This window comes from Alternaria novae-zelandiae, assembly GCF_023758075.1.
Source record: "Alternaria novae-zelandiae strain BMP 2774 chromosome Unknown scaffold_10, whole genome shotgun sequence".
In the NCBI taxonomy this organism is placed as follows: Eukaryota; Fungi; Ascomycota; class Dothideomycetes; order Pleosporales; family Pleosporaceae; genus Alternaria; species Alternaria novae-zelandiae.
In genome coordinates, this window is record NW_026056970.1 from 835,715 (window position 1) to 863,206 (window position 27,492).

At 50.5% G+C, this 27,492-nt stretch overlaps 10 protein-coding genes and 1 non-coding gene across 11 annotated transcripts; 5 read left to right on the forward strand and 6 right to left on the reverse strand.

Moving 5' to 3' along the window:
- Nucleotides 1–6,349: 6,349 nt before the first annotated feature.
- J4E88_005632 lies at nt 6,350–6,477 on the reverse strand. The gene has a single exon. It is a non-coding gene; the product is annotated as a tRNA-Thr (tRNA).
- Nucleotides 6,478–7,658: 1,181 nt separating this feature from the next.
- On the forward strand, nt 7,659–9,741 carry J4E88_005633 (uncharacterized protein; the record flags this gene model as incomplete). The annotated part of the gene is made up of 2 exons (XM_049399267.1): nt 7,659–7,799; nt 7,996–9,741. The coding sequence occupies 2 exons, from the start codon at nt 7,659–7,661 to the stop codon at nt 9,739–9,741; spliced, it is 1,887 nt and encodes a 628-aa protein (XP_049255058.1).
- Nucleotides 9,742–10,043: 302 nt separating this feature from the next.
- J4E88_005634 (uncharacterized protein) lies at nt 10,044–10,817 on the reverse strand (the record flags this gene model as incomplete). Its single annotated transcript, XM_049399268.1, has 1 exon — nt 10,044–10,817. The coding sequence occupies one exon, from the start codon at nt 10,815–10,817 to the stop codon at nt 10,044–10,046; it is 774 nt and encodes a 257-aa protein (XP_049255059.1).
- A 661-nt stretch (nt 10,818–11,478) lies between these two features.
- Nucleotides 11,479–12,696, forward strand: J4E88_005635 (uncharacterized protein; the record flags this gene model as incomplete). Its single annotated transcript, XM_049399269.1, has 1 exon — nt 11,479–12,696. The coding sequence occupies one exon, from the start codon at nt 11,479–11,481 to the stop codon at nt 12,694–12,696; it is 1,218 nt and encodes a 405-aa protein (XP_049255060.1).
- A 92-nt stretch (nt 12,697–12,788) lies between these two features.
- On the reverse strand, nt 12,789–14,157 carry J4E88_005636 (uncharacterized protein; the record flags this gene model as incomplete). The annotated part of the gene is made up of 3 exons (XM_049399270.1): nt 12,789–12,940; nt 12,998–13,966; nt 14,022–14,157. The coding sequence occupies 3 exons, from the start codon at nt 14,155–14,157 to the stop codon at nt 12,789–12,791; spliced, it is 1,257 nt and encodes a 418-aa protein (XP_049255061.1).
- A 417-nt stretch (nt 14,158–14,574) lies between these two features.
- On the reverse strand, nt 14,575–16,655 carry J4E88_005637 (uncharacterized protein; the record flags this gene model as incomplete). The annotated part of the gene is made up of 3 exons (XM_049399271.1): nt 14,575–15,827; nt 15,880–16,313; nt 16,366–16,655. 3 exons carry the CDS (start codon nt 16,653–16,655, stop codon nt 14,575–14,577), a joined length of 1,977 nt encoding a protein of 658 aa, XP_049255062.1.
- Nucleotides 16,656–17,161: 506 nt separating this feature from the next.
- Nucleotides 17,162–18,699, forward strand: J4E88_005638 (uncharacterized protein; the record flags this gene model as incomplete). Its single annotated transcript, XM_049399272.1, has 6 exons — nt 17,162–17,191; nt 17,250–17,270; nt 17,322–17,336; nt 17,392–17,539; nt 17,614–18,359; nt 18,406–18,699. 6 exons carry the CDS (start codon nt 17,162–17,164, stop codon nt 18,697–18,699), a joined length of 1,254 nt encoding a protein of 417 aa, XP_049255063.1.
- A 703-nt stretch (nt 18,700–19,402) lies between these two features.
- Nucleotides 19,403–20,095, forward strand: J4E88_005639 (uncharacterized protein; the record flags this gene model as incomplete). The annotated part of the gene is made up of 1 exon (XM_049399273.1): nt 19,403–20,095. The coding sequence occupies one exon, from the start codon at nt 19,403–19,405 to the stop codon at nt 20,093–20,095; it is 693 nt and encodes a 230-aa protein (XP_049255064.1).
- A 609-nt stretch (nt 20,096–20,704) lies between these two features.
- J4E88_005640 (uncharacterized protein) lies at nt 20,705–23,065 on the forward strand (the record flags this gene model as incomplete). The annotated part of the gene is made up of 3 exons (XM_049399274.1): nt 20,705–20,740; nt 20,793–22,789; nt 22,852–23,065. The coding sequence occupies 3 exons, from the start codon at nt 20,705–20,707 to the stop codon at nt 23,063–23,065; spliced, it is 2,247 nt and encodes a 748-aa protein (XP_049255065.1).
- A 328-nt stretch (nt 23,066–23,393) lies between these two features.
- J4E88_005641 (uncharacterized protein) lies at nt 23,394–24,983 on the reverse strand (the record flags this gene model as incomplete). The annotated part of the gene is made up of 1 exon (XM_049399275.1): nt 23,394–24,983. One exon carries the CDS (start codon nt 24,981–24,983, stop codon nt 23,394–23,396), a length of 1,590 nt encoding a protein of 529 aa, XP_049255066.1.
- Nucleotides 24,984–25,356: 373 nt separating this feature from the next.
- On the reverse strand, nt 25,357–27,210 carry J4E88_005642 (uncharacterized protein; the record flags this gene model as incomplete). Its single annotated transcript, XM_049399276.1, has 5 exons — nt 25,357–25,800; nt 25,870–26,096; nt 26,157–26,625; nt 26,721–26,920; nt 26,985–27,210. 5 exons carry the CDS (start codon nt 27,208–27,210, stop codon nt 25,357–25,359), a joined length of 1,566 nt encoding a protein of 521 aa, XP_049255067.1.
- Between the last annotated feature and the right edge of the window lie 282 nt (nt 27,211–27,492).

A 27,492-nucleotide genomic window follows, 5' to 3' on the forward strand; every position in this document is an offset into this window, starting at 1 on the left:
CAATAACCTAGAGATAATACAATAATTATATCTTCTATATCTTATACAACTTATACGCAAGAAGATACTATATAAAAAAGAGAAGTATTACATTTCTAAGAACCTCTATTTATTTATTAGAGTTACTATTAAGCTCTTAGATAGTATAAAATAGATAAAGCAAAAGATATTACATACTTATATAAGCTAGAAGAAAGAACTAGTAGTTAGTGTATCTATTTTAATAGTACTTAGTGCTAGCTGCCTTCTATAGCTGTCGCTCTAGTATTAACTCTAGAACTATTTAGCACTACCTAGCACTAATTTCTAGAATATATAGACCTATAGAGCTCTAAGCTCTTAGTAGATTATTTAGTATACTTCTTAGACTGTCTTAGGCTTATCTCTTCTATATAATAGTAGAAACAAAACTATATTCTAGTCTAATATGTCTATGCCTTAAAATTACTTCTCTTTAATAGTGTACGCCTTATAGTACTTAGAGAGATAAGTAATATAGAAGATTAAGATGTAGAGAACAATAAGAGGTGTATTAGTAGCAGTCTCTCTAATAGCCTATTTATAGTTATTAGAGAAGAGAAAGCGCGTGTTAACATTCTAGCTAACTTTCTTAATAGAGTTCTTAGTGTTGCAGATAATTATTAGATAGTTTAGGTAAGTTAGATAAAAGTTCTTAATATTAAAAGCAAAAGGCTTAGAAGTGTAATAGCTAGCCTAGTAGAAGTACAAGATTTCTATATGTATAGCATAATTATTAACTTAATAGTTAAAGGTGTTTGCGTAGTTATTATTAAGCTTACTAGCTAGTAGGTTAGAGATAAGCCTAAATAATAGAGAACTGTAGAGAGGTAGAATAGAGGTCTAATCTTGTGCTTCTTATTAGTATACGCTAAGAAGGTAAAGCAAGTATACTTATAGCAAAGAGAAGGCTATTAACCTAGAGCTATTACTTAACGCCTTAAAATTAGTTATAAGATTAGATTAATATTTTACAGATACTTAGAGATAGTTATTAGGTTTAGTGTGTAATTATAGATAAGTTGTTGTTGCCTATTATAAGTAAGTTAAAGATAAGAGATTTAAGACGTAGAGAATAAAAGAAAAGATTAAAAGAGCTAGGTCTCTTTATAGTTCTATTAAAGTAATCGCAATTACTAATATTACACAGACTTATCTAGTAGTTATTATTACTCTCTCTACTACTGCTATTACTACTACATAGATATTTAATATAAAACTACTAAACAACTACGTCTGCCTAAGAAGAAATACCTAGACTTCTCTTTCTAACCTAGTGTATGCTTATATTCTAGCTAATTACTACTATAACTAAGGTTCGCGTTAGCAGAAAATAATAGTACGTAGACGTACAATAGGTTTAGTTAGCGCTACTAGAGCATAGAGGTGCGTAGAGTAGAATAAATATAGTAGATAACTAACATTAACACGTTAAATGTACAAACACAATAATGCTATATACACGCTCTAGGCTCTTAGCTTTTAGCCTAGTTAAACTACTAGTATAAAGAGTCTACGTAAAGCTATTAATACACGCTACCTAGTTCTATATCTAACTCTAAGTTAAAGTTATCTAGCAGAAAGGTATAGCAATAAATTAAGGTCTGTATTAGGCGCAGTAGTAGTTAAACTATCTAACGTGCGGCTATAAACTTAATAGATAATAATAAGAGTAGTATTACACCTTAAGTGCTAATAGTAGCTGTAGTATTATACAGCTCTGCCTTATTTTCTACCTTACTTTCTACCTTCTTGCTATTACCTCTATCTAACTCTTTATATCTATCTTCTTTATTACTATTCTCTTCTACTATAGTAGACTAGTCTATTACATATATACTATCTTCTACGTCTAACTTAAACTTAGGCCTAAAACCTTTAGTATTTTGTATAGCTACCTAGGTAGTAAGAGCCGCTAGTTGCGCGCGAGACTCTATCTACTTAGAGCTTAGACTGCTCTTATCTAAGACTAGCTACTAGTATAAAGTAGAAATGTATAGTAGAGGTCTAATAGGCGTAGGTATAGATAGTTTCTACTCTTATAACTAGTAAGCCTGCGCTTAGAATGCGTAAGCTATATTAGTTACTTATATCTATATATAGCTATAGATTGCTATACTAGAAGTTATTACTGCTATAGTACTTTCTTTAGATACTATACTTTCTTTACAAGGTAGCTAGTATAAAGTTAGTACTTATAGATATAAAGATAATAGACTAAAGTCTACTAAGATAGAGGCTTAACGTTAGTGTAGTACTATAGGTGTTAGTTATCTATACTTAGCTTACGCGCTTATTATAAATTAAGACATACCTTACTACTAATCTAAGTAAGCTAACGCTAGCGCTAGCGCTGTAGACTAGAAAGTAGAGCTTACTTCTATAGTAGAGTCTCTTGCGCGCTTAATAAGAGAGAAGTTGCTATTACTATTTATTATATCTTTAAGTAATCTCTTTGTAGGCATCTTTACTGCAGCGTAGTACTAGTAGAGATATATAGTAGTGTATAAAGTAGAGTGTATAACATTATTTAATAAAGAAGCTGCGTAAGCTAAAGTGCACGTGCTTTTGTAGAGAAGAACTTAACGCGTTCTATAATATCTTCTTACTCTAAACCTACTACTGTATATACATAATAACACGACGTAGTTATAGAGGACTTAATAATATACATAATATTTCTGTCTACAAAGATAAAGATCTTACGCGTTACTCTATAGTAAGTGTATATAAGCAGAGCTTTTGCGCGCTATATTTTTGCTCTTAAGGTTACTGCCTTTATTCTCTACAACTAGTTAAAGTTTTACTATTACTTAGAAATGCGACTAACACTAAATAAAGTGCTTCTAATCTGTTCTAATCTGTTTTAGAAATTAAAAATGTGTTATTAGCTATACTAGAACACTACGTCTCTGCTAGGCCTTATGTAATGTTCGCGCGTCTACTAAATTGCAAAGGCTTCTTAGCCTTAAAGTATTAGCTTGCAAAACACAGGTTCTTTTTCTATTCTATAGTCTTGCTACTACGTTATACTTATAAGTATAATAATAAGAGTATTAAGAAACTTTAGTATATCTCAACGTGTGTACAATTAAGACATACTACAAGAAGTTTCTTTTTCTAAACATACATTCCGCTAGCTTAATAAGAAAGACAGGTTTTAACAAATAAGCCTTTAGATTTTAACTTTATAATCTAGAGCTATAAGGTATTAGAATAACCGCTATACATATACAATACAATTTGCTTTTCTACTTCTAATATACGTATTTAGTATTGTATTACTACTACCTACAAACTACGCCTCTTTAGGCAAGATCTTACTAAGTCTATATTTCTATTCTTTAAGAATATACAAATCGCGAGGTCTAAAGAGCTATTAACAAGGTTACTATTCTCGTAGTATATACAATCTAGCAGGTTTTAAGGCTATTACGTCTACAATTCTAGTCTTGCACTATACAAATACCTGTATTTGCCTTACATTTCGTACCTAGATCGCTATACCCAAACCGCTATGTTTAAATCTTAACATCTAAACCGCTATACTAAATCGCTATATCTAAGCTACTATCAAGCATTAACTACAAAAGCTACGCAACTATTTAATCTCCGCGACTATTTAAGCTGCGCGACTATTCAAGCTGCGCAACTTCCTAAGTTGCAACTTCCTAAGTTGCGACTTCCTAGGCTGCGCGACTTCCTAAGCGGCGCGATAACTCCACTACAACAGCACAAGATTATGTAGAACACAACCTTAGCTATATAATCCACATATTCTAGGCTGTTTTCCATCAAGGGATAGCATAGTGCAGTGGCCGGTAATAACCATATAATATCGATTGACTACTAAGGCAACGGGTGCTAATAACGATAAACATAGCTAAGGCATGTACGCGCATCCTATTTTTTTGCCATTCTTTTCGCCAATGTTGTGTTAGCTAACCAGGTATCCAGTTCAATCCCTGACTGTCTCATCTTCCACATCACGCCGCCACGCCGTCTTTTTGCCCGCTTCCCCCCCCCTCCCCCCCCAATCTAACACCCTAACACCCCAAGAAGATCACAACATCGCGCAAGCGCGGGGCCAATGCTGACGATGGCAACGACACCGAAGTGACATCCCAGAAGTTTGCACCAACCGCAAGCGCGAGACCAAAGCTAGGCAAGAGGCTCGCGGCCGCCCCAAGAAGAGGCTGCCAGCCCTGGAGCTGATGAAGCACCTCAACCGTCGCACACTATCACTGTAGGTGTCCGCCACCTGTATTATCCTCTGTAGACGCTTCACCAGCTCCTCGATGTCCAGCACCGGAGCCGGCGCCTTACATACACTGAACAAACACAAAAGATTGCGCGTTGAGCCAAATCTGCAATACTTGATTAAACAACAATTGCCGCAGAGTGTAATTATATAGAACCTCCTTAGCTGGCTCCTCCTTCATACCTTCTCCATCACAACGACCTGCAAGACTCAGACGGCTGGAGAATCTTTCGATACCACATCTGGATGAGAGCCGCCTGTGCCAACTTGACTGCTAGATACGCACAATATCCAGACAAGTTATCTAGCGACGTAATATCTTGCATTGATATGAAGTGGTCGCGTAAGCATGTAGGCATGATGGCAACCACTTTATCATCGTAGAATCAGCCGTTGTTGGCGAACATGCTGGGGTCAACATCTATGTTATCGGCAACTCTTAAAACGTGCGTTTCGGGAACAGGATACCGAGTGAGTTTGCTTTGGGAGGGTGTGTATCCTTACGTTTGTGCGACTTCTGCAGCGTGCTGACTTTGTCGTTGCTATTTACCAACAGATAAGTTCCAGGTTTCGCAAATGTATATTCATCAGCAAGCTACTTAGCTTTACGAGCGGTATCCTGATTACGTTCGCAACTAACGTCTTGTTAGTTTGTAGAGAGTAAATAGAATATGCAAGGTAGAAGTCTTAGAGGTATAGCGCGTAGAGAATATTATACTAACGCTAAAGTCTGCGTTAAGCTGCTAGAAGGCTTAGTGGCGTAGGTACAGTTTTTAACAAGGTAGAGAGCTAGTATCGCGAAGACCTTGGAACAGTGCGACATTGCACCGCTGCATCTACTTCTTATCCGCTAACTAACCTTTATTATAGTCCGCCAAATCGCTTGGAACAAAGACACCCACAACACCCTCAGTAAAGCGCCCAGCAGCGGCACCACAACCAGCGGCACCACAACCAGCGGCATCACAGCCAGCGGCACCAAAGCGTGTAAAGCGCGCAACGCAAACGAAAGACAGCGGAGAGAACAGCAAGCAGACAGTAACGACCTCCAAGACACCATGCCAAGTATGCTCTCCGGGCTGTTTATAACAGACGCGGTGCAGCTGTCGGGACCCATACTAGCCTGCCTCAACACTCTAGAGTCTCAGCTAGGTGCCGTCGCGGTGCAGAAGCAGCACAACAAAGATTTGTCAAGCAGACTTTAGTCGCTAATCGACCCCATCTCCACTCTCATCTTAGTTCAAGATTCAGTCATCCCAACATGCAGCTACCTCAATCACTTCAGTTATTTAGCTACTGCAATTCGCAAACGCCTAGCTACTACCCTAGCCTGCTTCGGCTTATTCCTTACTAGCATACACTCTACTGCCGTCGTGGACCGAGAAGACACAGAAGATACGTTATTCGTGCCAGGAATAGAGTCGGTAAACAACAGCATGCGTCCAGAAGAGGCTGCAGTTATAGACAAGGTAGACATCATGTAGAACAAAGTAAACTACGCCCTAAGCAAGTAGAGTTTGTTGTTCTCTTCGCTGCTGTTAGATTCGATGATATATCCGGTAGACTTCAACCAGACGGAGAGGACAGAACTTAGAACCTTCTCCAGGAAGCTAGAGGTAGCGAGAGAAATGCCGCTTACTACCAGTAAAGACATTCTGGCAGCCTAAGCAATCAGACGAGGGGAAAGGTTAACGACAGCGATAAACGTGTTGGTCGAGGCAAGAAAGAACGTTACTCTTGTTAAGAGCAAGCCTCTATCTATCAAGAGTCCTAACCGCGAGGTAGGTATTAAGAACAACAAAGGCGAGAAGACGGACAAGCCGAAAGCGCGAAAACGGATGCTAGTAGTAGTTAAGGAGGAGAAAGAGGTAGAAACTGAAGGTAGACTTATCATCGCTAGGAATTAGAGACTGGGACGTCAAGAGCTGTAAAAAGGTACGATAGATCTCGCTGCAGGCTGCCGAAGTTGAAAGGGTCTCCAAACGCGTTCAGGAGCCCAGGGAGCGAAGAACAACGAAGGCAAAAAGTGGGACGCCGTGAACATCCAACAAAAAGAACGTTCACGTTAAGTGCCTTCCGCCGGAATTGAACCTAATTCGGATAAGCTGTTGTGCCTTTGATGCAATCTGTATACGGACACAACATACTGACGACCTCGTCATTACTAGTGACGCGCTCTACCACTGAGCTAGGAAGGCTTTGATGAAAAATTTGCGGCTCAATGTAATTATAATTGACGTTGCGCTTCTATGCCATGCAGTAGCTACCAAGAACGCCGAAATTACAGCTGCAGCATCCGCTTAGCTTCGGATAGCGGATTCGCATATTCCGGCCGGCGGCAGGGTCACGAAGCTAGTACTTGGAACGAGCAGCGACGTGGGCGTGAGATGCGACAGTCACGTGACGTCCTGATTGGGACTAGCACGACTCGAATCGAGTCTAGCGTTACTAGTGACGCGCTCTACCACTGAGCTAGGAAGGCGACGATGGAAATTTTTGAAATTGAGGAGAATATGTAAGTCGTTTTCTTCTGCGCTCTTTCTATCCAGGTCAGAACGGGCTGGAATAGACGCAGTAGTAGTGGTAGTTGTGCTCTTTCTTTGTGACGGATGTCGGAACACAAAACCCACAGCAGTCCCACTCGCTTAGCTTCGGGTGGGGAAGTCACATATTTCAGAAAGAGGCAACACCTGAGGGGCGCGAATGAGTCTTTCTACTAAGCAGGGCGATGGGCGCGAGATATAGCAGTTCAAGTTCGTGTACGTCTCGTGGCGCCCCCTATCCGTCAAGCGTCGCGCTTTGTTGTTCTATAGGCACGTTTGACAAAGGAGGAACACGCTAGCTCTCACTCAGGGCTACTGCTGGTAGCTTCATTTCGCGATAATCATAGTCGGAGTTACTTCACAGCAGCGAATAGATACCCTTGCCACGTAGACTCGTTCGCGAAGAGAGTCGCGTTGGATCAGCGTCGCGCTGTCTTTGTCGAGTGAGACGCGATCGCAGTTTCAGTGCCAGCGCCCGTGGCAGCGAACGACATCAACACGATCGCATCAGCGACGCAAGCGCATGACATTAGCAAGACATGCAAATATGATGTAAATGAAAGCACGGGGTGGATCTCCGAGTTTGTGTGGAGGTGGATCTGGGGCGGATGACCAGTTAAGCGCAAGCTCATTCACATGCCACCGCGAGCCCGCCAAGGCACCAAATTAAGAAGCTGGCGATTGAGCCTCTCCCGCTGATCGCGTTCCTTTCTGCCAAAACCCCTTCAAACACGACTTCTCCCAACACCGCGACACTTCCACTAGACAGATTTACTGCCGGGCCCCGAATCCTGGCTCCGACCATTACCATTCCCAATATTCCACTACAACCATCTATGGGCTCTGCTTCCTTCGCCGCGACCGCTTTCCTACCCACCGCTCAGCTTACCGCAGTTGGCTCCTTCTTCCCCTACACCGCACTGAGCTCAGGCCTGAACAAGACGGACGCCTCTTTCGCATCGCTGGTCCGGCTAGGGGTAGGAGTTCCGCCGTGAATCCTCGCGGCGGACTGTAATATTGGTTTGCCCAAGACCGGCGTTGGATGTGCGCGGACTCCTCTCCAAAGCGTGCGCAAATGCTGACTTGACCAGAATACGGGCGCAGCTTGGAGAGTGACAACTCTTTATCGCATTACCCCTCACTACCGTTACCATGGTTTTCGCATTCGACCAGAACGATGCCCAACTTCCGGCCAACGCGCCGCGAAACCCTGAGCCTGCCATGCCCGAAGACGACATGTTCGCTTCGGGACCCATGGACATGAGCCCGCCCAAAGCGCCCCTCCACGTAGGAACCCCGCCGATCAACATCGTCAGCCCTATGCCACAGCGCGCAGTGCAGCCCGGCCCCGAAGGCAAGCAGCAGGGACCTGACAAATTGGATTTCGATGCCGTGTTCAAGAAGGCCCAGAAGAACAAGAAGAAGAAAAAGAAGGGTCTGAAAGCAGGACTACAAGCTACTAGCGTCACCCGGGGCTTTCACACCCCAGTCACGTCTGGTGGGGAGGAGTCGGACTACTCTCTGGCCACTACACCGCGCTTCGGACCTGTGCGCTCTGGACTTCCCAGCGTCACCAGCAGCCCAGCGCTTAGACCCCAGTCTACTGCGGGAGGTATTAGCAACCTCAAAGCCCAGCTGGAGGCGCTGAACCTAGGCCCAAGGAGCGATTCACCCATGAAGGATTCCCCAGGAAAGGGTGTCGCTATGAGCAGGGTCACGTCGCAGTTGTCGAGTAACACCAGCATGTCCGGCCGGGAGAGTGACAGTGACCGCACGGAGATGGAGAGCTACGAAATCGACCTCAACGCAGAAGACTTTAGCATCGACACGCTCTCTAAGACTTCGACCATGTTGAACAGTGGCATGGCGCGCAAGATGACGGCCGAGGATTTTGAGCCGTTGATGTGTCTGGGCAAGGGCAGCTATGGCACCGTCTTGCTGGTCAGGCAGCGCGCGACAGGCCGCCTTTTCGCGCAGAAGCAATTCAAGAAGGCGTCGATCACCGTGCATAAGAAGCTCATCGAGCAGACCAAGACGGAGCGCAACGTGCTCGAGAGTGTGAACCGACATCCCTTCATCGTCAACTTCTATTATGCCTTCCAGGACCAGGAAAAGCTGTACCTCATTCTGGAGTATGCCCAAGGAGGCGAGCTGTTCCACCACCTCGCTGCTGAGCGCATGTTCTCCGAGGACGTAGCCGCCTTCTACATGGCTGAAATGGTACTTGCGCTTGACCACCTTCACCGCACAGTCGGCGTCATCTACCGCGACCTCAAGCCCGAGAACTGCCTCCTAGACTCCGAGGGCCACCTGCTCCTTACCGACTTCGGCCTCAGCAAAGTCAGTCTTGACGAAGACAGCCCCTGCCGCTCTATCCTCGGTACTGTAGAATACATGGCTCCGGAGGTTGTTCAGGGCCACGAGTATGGCGCGGCAGTGGACTGGTGGTCCCTGGGTGCACTTGGCTTCGATCTTCTCACCGGCGCTCCTCCCTTCACTGGCAACAACAACGCCAAAATCCAGGAAAGGATCGTAAAGCAGAAACTCGCACTGCCCTACTACCTCAGCGCCGACGCCAAGGACCTTCTCACTCGCCTCCTCCGCAAAGACCCCAAGAAGCGACTAGGCTTCAACATGGCCAAGGATCTGCCGAATATCAAGAAACACAGGTTCTTCCGCAAGATCAATTGGAAGAAGTTGGAAGCGAGGGAATTGGAGCCGCCGATCCAGCCACTCATCACGGACCCGGAGTTGGCGGAGAACTTTGCCCAGGACTTCACCGACCTGCCACTGAGCCCTGTTTTGACGAAGAAGTTTGACGACTTGATGTTTGAGAGCCAGGCTTCTAGCAACCCTTTTGGGGGTTTCAGCTTTGTGGCTAGCCAGAGCCTGTTGGACAGTGGAGAGTGGGGATATTAGAGGGATAGGAGGAACATTGGCTTTCATGATTTTGCTTTCTGCATGCTTGTTTATATCGTTGTTCGACAGAAGGTCGTAATAGAGCTCCATCACTACGTGATAATGCAGGTTTCAAGATCAATGGTTACTAGATAGAATTGTGTTTTCGTAGGTTGTTGAACCATCTTATTCCAAACTCCGTGCTCGTGCCGTCATCGGTATCATGCGCAAGTATTCATACAGACTGTAAACCAAGTGGGAATCGTTGAATCGAAAGAAATGCCGTTCCAGTCCTCCGCCGTGAGCACTTAAGGTGTTCGTATCTAGGAGGTAGGGGCAGCAGCGGCGGCGTAGGACTCGCCGCTCTTCTCGTTGCTACCCTCGGCGGTCTTCTCACTGCTCTCAGTAGCGACACCGCCCTCGCTGGCGGGCTTCTGCTTCTTAAGGTCGGCCAAATGCCTAGCCTCGTTGTGGACGTCCATAACGGTCTTGTTACCCTGCTCGTAGAAAGCACGGAGCTTCTGTCCGGTGGGTGTGGAAGCAGCCTTGTCGAAGTAGCTGGTCATCATGTTGAAGGCAGCGTAGCCCTTGTTTGTTATGCCCAACTTCTGGTCGACGACCTGCGCCTTCTGTGTAGCCTGGGTCTTCTGGTCGAAGTTGTTGAGAACGTTCATGAACTTGGTGCTGTAGCCGTTCTGCTTGTCCGCTGCGAGGGCCTTCTCGATGGCGGTGTCGGAGATGGCATAGCCGTGGGCGAGGTACTCGGCGATGATGCGTGCGCGGGGCTTCTGCTCTTGCTCGATGTGGTGGTCGCCGTCCTTGGCGTCGTCTGCGGAGGCAGACTTCTCGCCGGCAATCTCGTCGATGCTCTTAGCGGACGTGACCTGGACCGAGTTGTGGCCGAGCTGTGTGTTGTCGAGGAGGAGGGCCGTCTTTGCGGCGGCGGCCTTCTCGAAGGTGACCGAGGCAGACTGGGTGTCATCGCCTGAGGGCTTTACGCTGAGCGACTGGATCTTTCCGCAGAAGGAGAAGAAGCTCTTGATCTCATCCTCGCTGGTCTTGGTGGAGATGTTCTCGACGTTGACGGTGGCAGCCATGTTGATGTGTGTTGGATGTTTTGAGGGGGTTTTGAATGTAGTGGTGTAGTGGTTGAGAGGTGTTGTGAGTCTTTGAGTGATGCGGTGGACAGGGTGTGTTGGCGAGAGGGACTATTTGTAGCAAGAGGGGTATGCAGCAACCTGCCAGTTCAAGGAGGGCGCAGCCTAGCAACACGCATGGCCGATGACGTACGCGGGGCGGTGCTAGTGGCGTCTAGATGCCCACAGCTGGCGGGAACCTTCACGAAGCGCCTCTTGGGCCGTCTTGCATGTGAATGTCTACCAGTGCTTCTTCCTACGTAGTTTATGGCGCAGGCTGTGGCGCATCGTCGCCCTATGCGATGATTCTTGCGAGCTTTTGAGAAACAGTGGATCAGAGCACCACATGACATCTAAAGACTTGGGCTGAAGGCAAGACTCGGAACCCGCGTTACCTTAGCATGTAGAATGTGAATCCATCCCGTTAAAACCGTCGCGCGTCAATAATTGTTACAGACATGCACTGTATGTACTGTGTCGAAAGTCATGCGTGTTATGAGCTCCATTGCTCCACCAAACCTCGGCTTTAGCAAACGTCATAGCTCCGTCTTTCCAAAACATCTTCCATGAGCTCCGCAGGCTTCCAATCCACATCACTTCCATAGTGTCTACGCCACTCACAATGGCTACCAAACTCATCTCGCCGTCTCCGCGACTAGCGCAGTCATGTCTGCGCCGCACACGACACCTAGCCCCGGCCGTATCGCGACTTCCGCAGCGCCGCTACATCTCCGCATACGGCTACGAACAAGCCAAAGCCCTCACGTTCTCCGAATATGGCGAGCCTCCCGCTGTGCTCTCTCTGCACGGTCATTCCATCTCGCCGCCACACAGCAACTTTATGACATTGCGCTTCCTCGCTTCGCCCATCAATCCCGCCGACATCAACCAGATCCAAGGCGTATACCCTTCGAAGCCTACCTTCACCACCAACCTAGGCACACCCAACCCAATCGCTGTCGCTGGAAATGAAGGAGTGGCGGAGATAATAGCATTGGGCGAAGGAGTCAAGAAGGAAGGCTTCAAGAAGGGCGACTGGGTCTTCATGAAAGGTCCTGGCTTCGGTACATGGCGAACACACGCAAGCGCCACCACGAACGATGTCGTAAAGCTCGACGATGAGATGCGCAAAGGTATCACCGCGATCCAAGCCGGCACCGTATCCATAAACCCGTGCACAGCATACCGCATGCTTCGCGACTTCACAACGCTCTCCGAAGGCGAATGGTTCATACAGAATGGAGCGAACTCGGGTGTCGGACGTGCCGCCATACAACTAGGCAAGAAGTGGGGTTACAAGAGCATCAACGTGATCCGTAGCCGGGAAGACAAGAGCAAAGAAGAAGCCATGAAGAAAGAACTTCAAGAGCTGGGTGCAGACGTCGTCATTACGGATGCAGAATTACAATCCCAGGGCATCAAGGATCAGGCCAAAGAATGGACGAATGGCGGTCGCGCACCCATCCGCTTGGCACTGAACTGCGTGAACGGAAAGGCCGCTACCGCAATGGCCAAACTACTTTCTTCCTCTTCGCACTTCGTTACCTACGGCGCCATGTCGAAGCAGCCTTTGACTATTCCCGCGTCGATGCTCATCTTCAAGGACATTCACTTCCACGGCTTTTGGGTAAGCAGGTGGGCGGAGAAGCATCCTGAGGAGAAGCAGAAGACGGTTGCTGATGTACTGGATATGACACGCAAGGGCGAGTTTAGAGACATGCCTGTTGACGAGATCAAGTGGGAGTGGGACACCAAGGGTGATGAGTTGATTGGTAAGGTTAAGGATACTCTGGAAGGATACAGGGACGGCAAGGGGATTTTCGTGTTTGGTAAGACGTAGACTTTGCAATTTCCAGAGCTATATACGTTCTATGGCATATGTACATCTTTCAAGTCGTGGATTCGTGAGACCGTGGTATTATCCATGACCCTCTATTGCAAGAACGCTCTTGATCCATTGTTAGGTAAAGGTGCCCTAAACAGCACGAAGGGTCTCACTCTATCGTCCGTACCAGGATAGAACGACGAACTGAAAGCAAGCTGGTTGTCGGTGAAGTAAAGATAGCCATCGCTTCCAACGGACACTGTAACACGTCAGTTTCTCATCCAGACATCACCAGCAAAATGGAAGCAAGACTTACTAGTATCCACCCAACTGATCCTCGGGTCCCTCACAAACAACGTCATAGACGCATTCTTCGGGTTATGAAACCCAATCTCATTCTGCTCCATGTTCCCCGCGTAGATGAAGCCATTCGTATCCGTCTCAAACCCATCGCTCACACCCCTCTCACCCCGGTTGTTCACCGCACCCAGCGCCAAAAGCTCAGACGCTTGGCTGCGGTCCCGCAGACGCTCAGTGGGAATACTGTACAGAGTGCGTCCACCAACAGGGCCAAAGTACAAGTGCTCTCCATCAGCAGATAACGCAATACCATCACTTCCCAGCGGGACTGTGGTAAGCGGCAGACCAGGGCCGGGGATGTAGTATTTCGGTTCGCCCCAGACATATGGCACGAATCCACGCTCTGCTCGCGACTCTTGTGCGCCGTCGAGGTGGCGCCAGCTCTCGCCTGTGCCTAGATCTACAATGACGATGCCATTGCGACCCTCGGATGAGGAGTCGGTGATGTAAGCGACTCCCTTTCCAGATTCAGTGATGTGAGGACGCAGGTCGAAGCGCACGTCATTGAGGTATGAGTCTGGATACGCGACTGTGGGTGGGAAAACGATAGTTTGAATGACCGTGTCGGATTCAATGTCTACGCCAACGAGCTTAGGGCCACCGGTGGATGCCAGAACGAGGGTACCTTCTTCAGTTAATGCGCGGCCTGTGTCTAGGATCCAGAGTCGGTCGAGGGGGTCGAGGACGACGCTTTGAACGCCGATGAGGTAGTTTTGGTAGTTTGCACCTGTTGGTGGGGTGGTCGTGTAGTTGATGGCTCCGTTCGGCGGGTTGTTAATCTCGACACTTGGGTACGGTGTCTCGGTGCCGTTGGCGGTGAGCTCTGCTACGGCATGTCTGTTGTTGGTGCCTGTGTTGGTGTTGTTGGGATCGAGACCTGCTGGGTAGTTTGAGAATTTACGACCGCCTTTTGAGACGGTGATACCTGGGATTGGTGTTAGTCGTTGTGCATTCGTGAGTCTGGTACGGCGTGTTGGTACCGGTAGGCCATTGATCGTTGTAGAGATGAACGATTTCAAGAGGTGGGCCGGCAACACCGGGGTCAGAACGAATGCGCTGTGCGCTGGAAAGCGCAGGAAGCAGAGCGCTCAGTGTTAACACAGAAAGAGGCAGCATGTTGTACGCGACGACAATCTAATGGTGGGTATCAAGAACGGTGGCATGATGCTTGACATGGTGGCTTATATAGCTTCGAGCACGCAAGCGCGAACTGTAAACATTACCTCAGAAGGTACCTGGACGTCAGTTTGCGGCTCGGCGTTCTTAGTCTTCAACGTCATCAACATGTCAGGTACCAGGATAAAATTGAGGAGCTATTGACCTCGGGACGATCTGATGTGATTTGAGGCTGCACGTAGGGAAGCTATCCGCTTGTGGCCAAGTTTGTCGGCGGCTCACCCCGCTTCTGCTGGGTGCAGGTGTGATGCAACGCCATTGGCGCTATGTAATGCACGTTGCAGATGGTAATAGTTCCGCCTGATCTGATATGATTTCTTACGGAAGTACATTCACTACTTTTTCTCCCGACGTTGTCTAACCAACCCACTCCTTGATGACTTCTTTCAGAGAAGCATTATCGCCTGTCTCATTCCAAGTATGCGAATGCTCACCGTCTTCTGCTTCCGATGTTGCATCAATCGCAAGCACAGTTACCTTTAGCTCTCCGTCATTGAGGTCAACTCTGATGTCCCTTGTAGACTTCGTGCCTTTCTTGGTTTCCCTGCTTTGACGAATCGAGAGCCGTGGATTCTGAGTTCTCGTCTGCGCACGCGAGGCATACTCACTCTTCAAAAGTCTATGCGCAATATGTAGGGACAGGATCCAGTCCAGATATGACTTCAGCTCCTCGACGGTAGCAAATTTATGCTGCTGGAACAAGCCAAGATCGGAACTCAGAGTGGATGGAAGGGTCAGCTTGTGCTCTGTGCCAAACGTCGGTTGGCCGATGATCGTGCGTGTAACGATGATCAGACTCTCTGGTTGTGTGCCATTTGGGGTGGGTATGGTCAAAGTCGCTTTTCCATCGAACGGCTTCATGAAAATTTCAAGCAGCTGATCGGTTGCGGACATGCCTTTCTTCGGTGTCGTCTTCAAACTCTCCGAAAGGTTCGCCCAAGACGTCTCACGCGTAGTGTCCAGGCTCGCATCCAGGCCTGCGTTGTTCAGTGTTTTGGCGACGACACCAAGATAGACGTAGAGCGAGTCGACACCTGCAATGTGATTCGATACGGCAAGAAGCGTGCGCAGCAAAGGTGGAGGAGGCTTATCCCGCTTTTGGCCTGTCAAGGGAGGTGGAAGCTGCGATCTCCTATAGAGACGCATGCTGTGCTCATGGGCTAGGAGCAGTCGGAGCGCCTCGGCGATGTTGCGAGCCAGCCAATCGTACTCATGCCCTTGGTTGCTCGCTATAGGATCGTCCCGGGGTACGCAATCGATGAGCAGCTTTCGATCTTGCGATGCATTGCCCATGCTAGGCACGTCTATCTGAATGACAGAATCCCGAAACTCAACACCGTAGGCTCGCAGTTGCCGAGTTTCGAGACTCATTTCATAGTACAGTTCTTCCTCTAGTAATGAATCACGGGCATGTTGTATAGACTTTTCCAGAGACTGAGCGGAGTTTTCGCCGTCGAGAGGGAGTTGTGATGTGCCTGTCATTTTGCCATTGACACTGATTCGCACGCGGAATGTCTTTGGTTTGAGCGCGAGACTCGGATCGAGAATGATGCTGCCGTCCTTGTCCATCTGAAGAGGGGCAAAGCCACGCGCTTTAAAATGGCCGCTTGCTGATAAATTGTTAGCTTGAGGAAAGCGACGCGACGAATGAGCAGTCTTTACCTTCGGGAAGTCCATAACGCACGGCAAAGGGCGAATGGCGTACATTCTGGCGCAGTCGCTGAATGGGCCATCCCTTGTCGGAGACGGACACTATCTCATGCCAGTACTTCGTCTCTCGCCGTATCTCCTTCTCCAAGTGTTTTGCGGCCTTCAATATTTCGTCCACCGAGGAGTCGAGCGCCCCCATGCGTGCTCCCTGGGCAGCTATCTCTTGTTTCGAGGCGAGATCTTGGAGCCGTTGTACTTCGTCTGGCTTACGAGTGCGATGTTCGTGGTTTTCCTTGCTCATGCCGAAAGAGCCGAGTGGTATGCCCTGGTTCAGGCCTTGCTCTCGAAACGTCGGGCTGAAGAAGTTGAGGGCGCGCTTGTTGGGGTCTTGGGAGAGTATGAGGGAAACGAGATCGAGCGCGTTGGTAGCAGCGAATTTAGCCCATCTGTCTTTGGTCAATATGAACCCCCGTACAACGCGATCGCGTTCAGACGTACTCCAGATGACTATACATCTCCTGCCCGGCTTTGAACACCTTCTCTAGCTGCTCCTGCCGCGAAGGTGCCTCCTTTTCCTTCTTTTCCTTATCAGCTCCCTCCGCAGCGTCATCCGGTACATCTTTGCCCGCGTCAATGTCCTCCTGTAGCGACTGTTCGGTGATGTTGCGCAAATGCCCGCGTTCGCTCGCTAGCTGCTCGATCTTGAACAGCAGGTCATCCTGCGTCAGCTCCTCCTTCTTTGGGGCCGGCCATGGGCGCAGGGCCACGTCGTTCAGTGATGAGTCCATCTGGACTGCGACTCTGGAGGCAGCCGGGTAGCTTGGGTGAAGCTGGCTGGGTTCCTGTGGTTTGTCCGACACGGTGGGCCCTTGCATAAAAGCCGTCCCCCAGTAGCGGCCGTTGCAGATCGCCGCTTATCGATTGCGGCTTCACCCATGCAACCCACGAATGGCACACGTTGCACGCGCAATCGTGGATCAAAAGCAAGGTAGCTGTAGCTTTGGAGAGGGGGAACAAGCAGCTTACAGGTGTTAGTGTACCGTCGCGCGGGGATGTCACCGGGTCACATGTGCATGGCCCCTTCCCTCTCCAGCCACTAACGGCGGTCTCCGATAAGCTTGGACAGACAGCTTAGGTTACAGTGACAACTCAGTCACAGTGTCCTTCACTTCTCCTCATTCCTCCTTCACCGATTGAGACTTTGCAAGATGACTACCAGATACCGCGTAGAATGTAAGTCCCAACCACGGCTACAGTCCCCAAAGGTCGACTCAGAGACAAGACCGCTGACTTGATGGTTTCCCGTGTGGCAGATGCCCTCAAGGTGTGTACAAGTTACAGTGACAACCATCTACCTTCAAATAACTGACATATCCCAAAAGACCCACAGGAGAGACCAGCTCGTAAGTATCCTGTGATACCCATCCAGAGTGCCTAGCTAATGCAGGATACAGATAGAGTGGATCAAGGTAATTATCTCTCTGCTTGCTAGAGGACACGAGCTACGTACTTATACTATCTCAGGGTCTACTAGCCGTTCCTTTCGTCTTACACTCCCATCCAACAGCAGTATTCGAGCCCAGCGATGAGTCAGTCGAGCACCAAGCCAACATCGCTCAACGGCGGTATGCCGAGATCCTGCGCGACGTTGAAGAGATCATCAACGACCACAGTATGTCATGAAGCCATTGAAGCCGCGCGAGGCCGGGCGGTCCACGGTGAAATCGCAGGGCTAACGCAACTTAGTCCAACACCAGAAAGACGGCAAACCCGACAGATCAAAGTTGAAGCTTCTCGTTCCAACAGTAGCGAACTTCTTCACGTCCTTAGCATTGCATGACGCTTTCATCTGGCAAGATCAGCGGCGCTTCATCAGCCACCGACGTTTCGTCCCCCCTTCTTTCAACGATGTGCGTCTAGTTCTCAACACAGCCCAAGTAATGAGTCTCATCCGCAACGGTCCCCTCGAACTCGTGACGTTTGACGGAGATGTCACTTTGTATGACGACGGCAAAGACTTGACAGAAGACAACCCGATCATTCCCAAGATTCTGCAGCTCATGCGTCGTGGATCAAAGATTGGCATTGTCACAGCCGCAGGGTACACAGAGGCGAAGCCATACTATGGCAGACTTTACGGGCTTCTAGACGCCATCCAGGCATCCGATCTGCCCCTAGAGGCTCGACAGAATCTGATCATCATGGGCGGTGAAAGTAATTTCTGTTTCAAGTTCGACGAGAACAGTCCAGTTCTACTGCGCCTGATTCCCAGAGAAGAATGGCTGCTTAAGGAGATGCTTTCGTGGACTGAGTCGGACATCAAGGACCTGCTTGACTTGGCGGAAGTGTCTTTGAGGGACACTGTCAAAAACTTCCGCATGGAGGCAAATGTCGTCCGGAAGGAAAGAGCGGTTGGTATTGTACCAAAGGACGGGCACAAATTCTGCCGAGAGACACTGGAAGAAACCGTTTTGATCGTGCAGAAGATACTCGTAGGTTTGAGACCATGTGCAATGCTTGCAATGCTGACGTGGCTAGGAAATATCCGAGGTCGGCCAGCGTCTCCCCTTTTGCGCGTTCAACGGCGGAAACGACGTATTCGTCGACATCGGAGATAAGTCCTGGGGTGTCCTTGCCTGTCAGCGGATCTTCGGCGGGATTGAGGGCAGCAAAACATTGCACGTTGGCGACCAGTTCTTGAGTGCTGGGGCGAACGACTTCAAGGCTCGGTTGGCATGTACGACGGCGTGGATCGCGAATCCGCAAGAGACGTGCCAACTGCTCGATGAGATTACCGAATTGGACGAGGTGCATCAGCGAAAGACAAGATAAGAGTGGCCCGGATCAGGTTGTGCATAGCGATGACATCAGGGTGCTTCGGAAGCTACGGCAATAGGGGTCGTCCATGTGGCGGATAAACTTTGGAGGGGTACACGGCTGCAGTGCGTGTTTGAAGCATGTCGCAGCGAGAGGAATATGGGCCTAGATAGCCGTTGAAGATCACAGAAAGGGTCTCAATCAAATCGATATGCGGAGGCAGATGGCGACATGCGATGCGCGTCCGGCACGGCTCTCCTGCATTATGCCTTGACGCTGACTCGGGTGGCTGACCCACTGCATTCTCTGGTACAATTGTCGCGCTAGAAGCTCGAAGGTGACGCGCTGCAGGCACGCATTCATGCAGCGCTGCACGACGGTTGCTGACGCGCGCGTGTTTGGCTCACGTCTTGTTCCTTTTGAAGTCGGGGCAGCAGGCAGGGCGTGTCCCTGGGGAAGGTCGAGGCTGGCGCGCCGTATCCGCAGCGCCTCTGGGTGGTGCAGGGCGCTGATCCCTGCTAACCGTCGTGTAATCCCTGGCCCGTACTCCGCTTCACGAAAGCACCTCCTGAGCTTCCACCCGCCTGCGGCTTCTGCGAGACTCTCTCATCTGCTGCCGCGTCGCTCCCAGCCTTCAATTGCCTCCACTCCACCACAACTTGGGTTTATTGATCGCCCACCGCAATTTACCACACGAGTCTCCCACCACGACACTGCAATGGGCTCCAACAAGTTCTCCTTCAAGCCACTGACGCTTTCGCCCATCAACTTCTCTCTGACCGAGGGCACGTCGATACCCGCGCCGCTCGACAGCCCGCCCGAGTCACCTCGCCCGCCCACGCCTGGAAAAGGCCCACTGTCGTCGCATCCCACCCCAAAGTCGCCTGGCTCCCCGCCGCAGACAGAGTCGCCGCCGCCAGGCAAAGCGTCAGAGGACTCGGCTGATGGCCACCTCCAGCAGAGCCGCACCAGCGATGCGACCAGCGCCATGTCCCCCACGAGCCCTTCGAGCAAGCGGCCTGCATCCGTCCGCAAGTTCCTCGGCATTCGAACGCTGTCGTCCAACGACAGCTTGAAGTCGGACCAGAGGCCGGGCTCGCCGGCTACAATCAACAGCCAAGCGCCCAGTCTCAGCAGGAGGAAGAGCGGCAGCTGGTTCGGCAAGAGGAAGACATTCATCTCCGGATCTGTTCCAGAAGGCACTGTGGATTCCACGACCTACTCGAACGGTCGCACCGTCTCTCAACCTGCCGTACAGGCTGCGCAACCACCCAAGCCCAAGGGCCCACCGCCTCCAGCTCTGCCCGGCCTGAGCTCCTTCGGTGTCAACGAAGACACGCTGAGTCTCGGCGCCGATGACATGTTCAAGAACATAGGAAAGGCAGACGCCCCAAAGTCGACACGGTGGTAGACGCATAAAACACACTTTCAACGGGGGCATGTTGACGATGCATTTCTAACGGGTTTCGAGTTTAATGTCCTTATTGTTTATACCTTTCACGGGCCACAGGTTGGAGTTTTGAAAATTTGTGGCATCATTATTTTGGCTTGCATGTGCACAACGATACCCCAGTCGATACAGTATAGCGATGAAGTGGCACGTATGAGTGCGTCCGAGATGAGATCTTGTGGCGACTGGGGAGGACGACGGGGTTGGCAGCCTTCCTTTACTCTGGCTTTACATATCACTACCTGCTAGCGTTCCCTTCAACAGTGCGTCTTTGGCCGTGGCATCTCTCGCTGCCGGTCGCTATAAATAAACACTCTTACCTTACTACCGCCTCCACCTGCCTCGTATTCGAGATAATCAGACGTCAACAATGCAAGATACGTACCCCACGTGGCGCGGACCAGGCGCGTTGCTGCGGTGGGCTAGCGCGAAACCCTGATCACAACAAACATTGCATAGGCGGGTGCGGGTGCATCAACACCAGCCCTACCCCCCTCGGCCTCCCGCCTTGCTGACCCGCGACGTCGCGAACAGACCGACAAGCGCTGCATAATTGTCACAACACATACTATGGCCGACCCGGGAATGTTCTCGGTCCGCCGTCAGGTCAGTATCGTGTGCGACCCCCTCTCGTCGCATCTCCTAACCACGCGCGCAGACTCTAGGACCAGTAAACAACAACTCCTCCGCGATTCCCATGCCCGCTTCCGCCATGAAGCGCTCGAGCTCCATCAACAACATGAACCAACCCCAATTCCCTCCGAACCATGCCCGGTCGAAGAGTGGGAGTAGAATGTCCCTCGCGCCCGGTCGCCCGAGCCAGCCGCTCTTCCCACGCTCATCCTCCGGAACAGACCTTGCGCAAGGCTTCCAGTCAGTACATCGCAACTCGACGAGCAACTTCGGCGCAAGCAGTGCGCGCAAGAGTTTTGCGCCTGGCGCCTCCATATTCCAGACACCCGCTCCCCCTTCCGGGCCGAACTTTGAGCAGAGCGCACAACGGCGGAGCAGCGTGTTCAAATCGCGAGCCTCGCATGTAACTGGACAATCTGGTGTGAAACAATCCTTCTTCCAACAGGCGCCCATGCCATCCGTCCCCCCTACGGACCCGCGCCGACTCAAAGATGCGAGCACCCGTCAGCACATGGCTCAGGAGCTGCTCGAGTTCCTGACCCAAAACAACTTTGAGATGGAATCGAAACATGTCCTCTCGGCAAAAGCCATGACTTCGCCAACGCAGAAGGACTTCAACTGCATGTTCCAATGGCTCTACAACCGCATTGATCCCAGCTATCGCTTCCAGAAATCAATTGATCAGGAGGTGCCAGTACTGCTGAAGCAGATGCGCTACCCTTTTGAGAAGTCGATCATGAAGTCCCAGATCGCGGCTGTTGGCGGAAACAACTGGTACACATTCTTGGGTCTTTTGCACTGGATGATGCAATTGGCACGCCTGATGCAGGCTTACGAGGCCGGTACATACGACGACGCTTGCTTTGAGGCTGGCTTCGACGTCTCTGGAGACCGCATCATCTTTGACTTCTTGTCAGACGCCTACAGCACTTGGCTTTCCGCAGAAGATGACGATGACGATGAAGAGGCACAGAAGAAGCACATGGAGCCTCATATCCGGACAATGGCCGCCAAGTTCGACGCCGCCAATGCCCAGCATCACGAGCAGGTCTCCCTCCTTGAGGCCGAGCACAAATACCTACAGGATCAGATCGAAGAACTAGGAAAGTCCGGCCCCCGGATCCAAAAGCTGGAGGAGCAGATCCGCATCCTCGAAGAAGATCGTGTCAAGTTTGAGAACTACAACAACTCCATGGACGCTAAGGTCAAGAAGTACAGTGACCGCTGCTCATTCCTAGAGAAGTCCATTGAAGAGATTGAGGCTGAACTTGAGGCCTCAGAGAAGGAGCAGCAAGAGCTCCAAGCTATCATTGACGGTCGAGGCATGACCATTGCGGATATCGACCGTATGGCAAATGAAAGAGACCGCCTTGATACTTCTCTCCAAGCAACGACAGTCCGCTTGGAGGAGTCCAAGAAGCGGGTTGCAGAGAAGGAAATCGCTGCATCTCGCAAATTGGATGAACTCGAACAAACAATGGAGCGGTACAACAATCTGGGCTACCAGATCGGCGTCATCCCTTCTACGGCCGTCAACGCCAAGGGGCAAGACTATGAACTTGTCCTCACTATCACAGATGGCCCCAACTTCTCAGGGTCACAAATGGGTGGCTCGTCACAAGACGCATCAGACCGTCTTCTGCACGACGCAGGCACAGGGTACTCGCCAGCACATCTCCTCAACCTGGACCTCCGTGGTACAGTCAAAGCCAACATAATTGCACTCCGCAAAGAGATTGCCGAACGACGCAACCAAGCCCTAGAAGCCGACATGAACAACCACGATCTCCTCGACAAGATCAAAGAAGCCATGGACGACAAGCAAGCCGAAGTCGAAGCTCTCGGTCACCGCGTAGCTCAAGCAGAGGAGGAGCTAGAAAAGCTCCGCGAAATAACAAATACGCAAAAGAGCCAATCTGACGCACAGATTGAGCGAATGGAGAAGGAATTGGGCCGCATGCGTAGCGGTCTGGGAGAAAGCGTACAACTCATGGTACAACGAGAGATGGCCGTCAACATCGAGTAAGACCTTCAGCCCTAAACCTCCGTACCCAGCATACAGTAAAGCTAACAGCACTAATCAGGTACGAACAACTCCAACTCCGCGCCAACGCCCTCCGCGAAGAACTCCACACCGAAATCGAGCGCATGCTTGACGACATCGTGCGCTTCAAACTCCACGTACAGAAGAGTTTGGAGGAGTACGAGCAGTTCATCGCTGATGAAGTGGAGCGTAGCTGTGAAGAGCAGGATATGCTCGCCGAGGGTGAGGACGAGGACATGGTCGAGGAGGCGTGAAACACGTCGCCGAAACCGTGATTGATATGAGCGACGGGTTAACGAGTTGGCTATGAGCTTATGATGGAGTTTCTGGTGCTGGATACCACGCTGATGTTGTTGATTGGGTGTTTGCAAAGGGACCTTTTTGGGAGGGTTGTTTTTACGGATACCTTTCTGAGATACCTCTTGGCTTTTTTGTTTAGCTTATTCGATTGTTCGTTGTTTACGATTATATATGTAAATCTGAGTACCTTTGCATATCTCCATATCTCTTCTTCGTACAATATATGGGTTGTACATACCCTTCTCATTACCCATCCCCTCAATCTCCCAATACATACATTCACTACCCCCCAATCAAACCCCTCCCACTCGTCATCATCATATTACTCAACAGCTCCACCTGACTCTTCAGCGCCGCCATCTCCGTAGTCTTATCCTTGATCTCCTTTGCCCTCTCCGCCAACTCCGTCGTCTTCTCTTTGACCTGCTTCGTCCGCTCCGTCAACATGCGTCTTAGCTCTGCATTTTCCCGCCTTAGCTGATCAACTTCTATATCAACGGCCTCGGGGGGATTCAGTGGTGGCGGACAGCGATTGTCCAGTGTGGGGTCGATGCGTGAATCTTTTCGGACGAGTGGGAAGGGCGCGGGCGGTTTGAGGGTGTGGGAGGTGGGGTGTTGGTATGTGTTTTGCTGGTGGGGAGCGGGTCGTTGGGCTGATTGAGAAGTACTGGTGTCAGCGTTGAGTTGGGCGGTATCGTGGATATCGACTTCGGCTTCACCCTCAGCCTCGTCGTCTGAGCTATTGAGACCGTCGCCGACTTGTTGGCCTGCTGCTTTCCGGGCTCTCTTGATCTGCGCTCGTATGTTGTAAACGTCACGCTTAAAGATGTGTATACCCGGTAGTCTTGCTTGTAGCACTTCGACTGTTCTTCCAACCCCTCGGTCGCGGCCCTGGTTCGGTTCACCCTTTCGTAGCATCTCTTGTTCGACGATCCTCCACACGAGACCTCCACGCTCGAGGCTGTGTTGGGGCTTCTTCGGTGCCTGTGTAGGTGCGCTGGTTGTGTCTTCGTCGCCGTCGGCTTCCGCGTCCACGTCTTCGAGGGTTTCCTGATTTTGCGTCAGGCTCGACTTAGCGAGTTCCTCTTTCGCTGTGACGCCTCCAACCCCGATGCGCCCTCCTACTACACCCCAAGTCCTCTTCCGTTGTACAGCCCATCCGGCACTCTCGCGCCCGGGGTGGTTGTGCTGTGGTTCGCCCACGCGCAAGAGCCACGTGCCGTCGTCCTGTTTCTTGCCCTCGATCCACATCTTGCATCCTGTCTTATAGCTGACCCTGTTCTTCCTGACTCTCGTCTCGGCCGTAAGCTTGTGTGTATTCTTCGGCTGGCCGTAGCAGACGCAGGCGAGTTTGATGCGCGACCGGTTTTTAGCCGTCGTATTGATAGATAGCGCATATCCGTTTTCGGCGGCGTGCGACTGCGCGTAATCGTGGAGGGATTGCCACGAAGGGTGTATCGAGTTGGAAGGCGGAAGCATAGCGAACTGGCGGTCAGACGCGTCATTGTCTAGGGGTGCTTGTGCCGAATTGTGCTGGATGCCAATGTAAGATGCTTCGGACGTAGGGCTGTGGATCCTGTAGTCGTGATGTTGGCCGGCTAAGCCATGCTGAAAGCTCTCGCGCTTTCCAGACGTGTCGTCTGGGGAGTAGCTGTGATCGTGCTGTTGCCCGTGGTCGTTCATACTGGCAGCATGGTGGGCGTTGGCGGTGGTAGGCTCGCAATAGGCTGCCATGTTGCTGTGGCGGGCTGCGACATGATGATGCGACGCGGCATAGGCATCGTAAGGCGGCTGTTGGTTCGCGATGGCGTTACCGTGATTGTACGTGGGGACTTGGTCGAAGTTGTGATGGCGGGCGAAGGTGGCTGCCATGGTTGGTTTGATATGGAGCGCTCTCGCCATGTTCCGGATTACTTCAGCCACGGCCGTTTGTCGCTGTTGGAGATATCCGTCAAGTCTGCGCACATGGCGATTATCTCCAGAATATGAGCTATGCGACTTTGGTCAATGCTGCCATATTTGGGTGGAGAGGTCCCAGGCTCAGACATATTCGTCGCTGGTACGTCGCTGTCTGCGCTTCAGCCGATTGGCTGCTCGGAACTCGAGCATCAATGTTGCCCTCACAACCAAGCAAAGCAAAACGCGTCAGAACATCATTCTACTATCATTTTGACTACACCAGACGAGGCGTGCGACGGATGCGCCCATCGCATATTTAATATACCCCACGGAGACCACAGTAGCCTTACTCTCTTAAGGTGACATCCACCCACATGTCCTTGATCTCCCATAACCCAAGCGAGTTGAACGTCTTCCATGGTTCCAGCGGGTTGGTCAACGACAGATCAAAGTGCCTCAACAACTCAAAGATGCACTTGTGTATCTCAATCAACGCGATGTTGCGTCCCAGGCAGAGCCATCGACCGTACCCAAATATCATATCGTTGGTTTTCGTCATTTTGGTTAGACGGTCTTTCGCCTCCTCATCGCTTGTATCAATCAGCCAGCGTTCAGGACGGAAGGTACCACAGTCCTCGCCGTAGAGAGCGCGGTTGTTGCGGTGCATCGTCCAGGCTGAGTAGCCGACCAAGGTGCCGCCGGGGATGTGATACTCCTTGTTGTCGATAGTCACGACATCTCCTTCATCCGGAGTGACTCTTGAGAAAATGTTGGCAACTGGTGGATGTATCTGCAGGGTATACTGTTAGCGCATACTGGCTCAAAAACCCATGTCCTTTCCAGAAAGGACAAGACTTACTCGCATTCCTTCACGGACGACAGCGCCTAAATATGGCAGGCGGCGCACTTCTGCATCTGAGATGATGCCAGGAGATGCGGGAGCCGTGCCGTTTCTGACAGCGTCATCTATCTCAGATTGCAGCTTTGCATACACCCGCGGATGGCTCATGATATAAAGCAGAATAGTCCGAATGGCAGCAGCCGTAGTGTCAGACCCAGCGAGAATCTGCTCGAAAACTTCTTGGACTGAGGATGGTGGGTCAGTCGACGCCTAGAATCATTGGTTACAACACTCATGTCACTTACAAAGATCGTTTCCCGAGAGACCATGGCGGACGAATGATGCGAACATATCAGACTTATCTTCAGTCGACTTCAACATCCTGGAGTCGACTATCTTTCGTGCTTGAGCCATCATGTTACCGAACCCAGTGGCATCCTTCTCCGATGGACTGATGGCGGGGCCAATGATGGGCGTGTCTCTGAGCCAGGCTATACCCATTGCGAAGGCCGTGTTTCCAATCTTGAGACCCTCTTCGCTCGATTTCAGGTAGTCTTTGAGGTCTTTGTCGGCATTCAAGTCACCGAATGCTTCTCCCAGACCTACGTGACTGATTACGTCCAATGTAAAGAAGGGGATCTTCTGAGCTAGATCCATGGCCTGGGATGGTTTCGTTGACGCTTTCGAGGCCGCATACTTGCGCACCAAATTCACAAGTTCTTTCACATGGATGTCTATTGAAGGCTCTAGTGTTGGATTCTCTTTACCAGAATACTGCAATACGTTAGTAAGTGCAGATCGGTCACGCAGCTGCTCAAATTTCCGCTAGAGGTGCGCAACCTCATCATCCAGATTGTGTATCCACGTACCCCGGCTGTCATCTTCTTCCGTCTGGCATCATGGCTATCGTTGTCGCAATCTGTAAAGACATTGTCTTTCCCCGTCTCAAACCGAGCACTATGGTAGTACCATGATGATCGCTTATACGGTGAGCGCACTGCATTGATCCGTGCCCAGTATTCTGGGTCTGATGTTATGAGGTGGTTCGGTGCGATCCTGGCAATCGGCCCTTATGAGGAGTATCAGTATAAGGCCGCCAGATCGCGTAGCACTTTTGCCTTCCTGACACGTACCGTACTTCTCGCAAACCTCGCCGTAGTACCTAGGAGATTGGCCACCGATAACAGCTTTGGAATGCCACAGCCAAGAGAATCCCGTCGTCCTGGGTCCGGCGAAATGTCTCAGACGCAAGTACTGTCGTATGCGGCCGATAGCGAAGAACGCCACAGCGACGAATGCGATGGCGTACAGGCGCTGTGAGACGCTGTCAAGCAATGACTCGGGCGGAACAGACTCCATGGCTTGCCTGAAGTGATGTCAGAGCGCAAGGATTTGAAGTTGCAAATGATGAATGGGAGTTCTTCCCATCAGTGGGGCAACCCTTCCTGAAAGCGCGGGCGCCGTTGTGCGCTACAGAAACTAGCGGAGAGCGTTGCTGCAAGCTCCTATTGAACCATTGTTACTGGCCCTGATCGGTCAAGCACCAATTTGGAGGATTGGAGAAGATGCGGAGCTCGCAGCTGCATGGTGACCAAGCCATGTGTTGTCCATACCTTCCTCGGTGCGCCCCACCAACGAGCA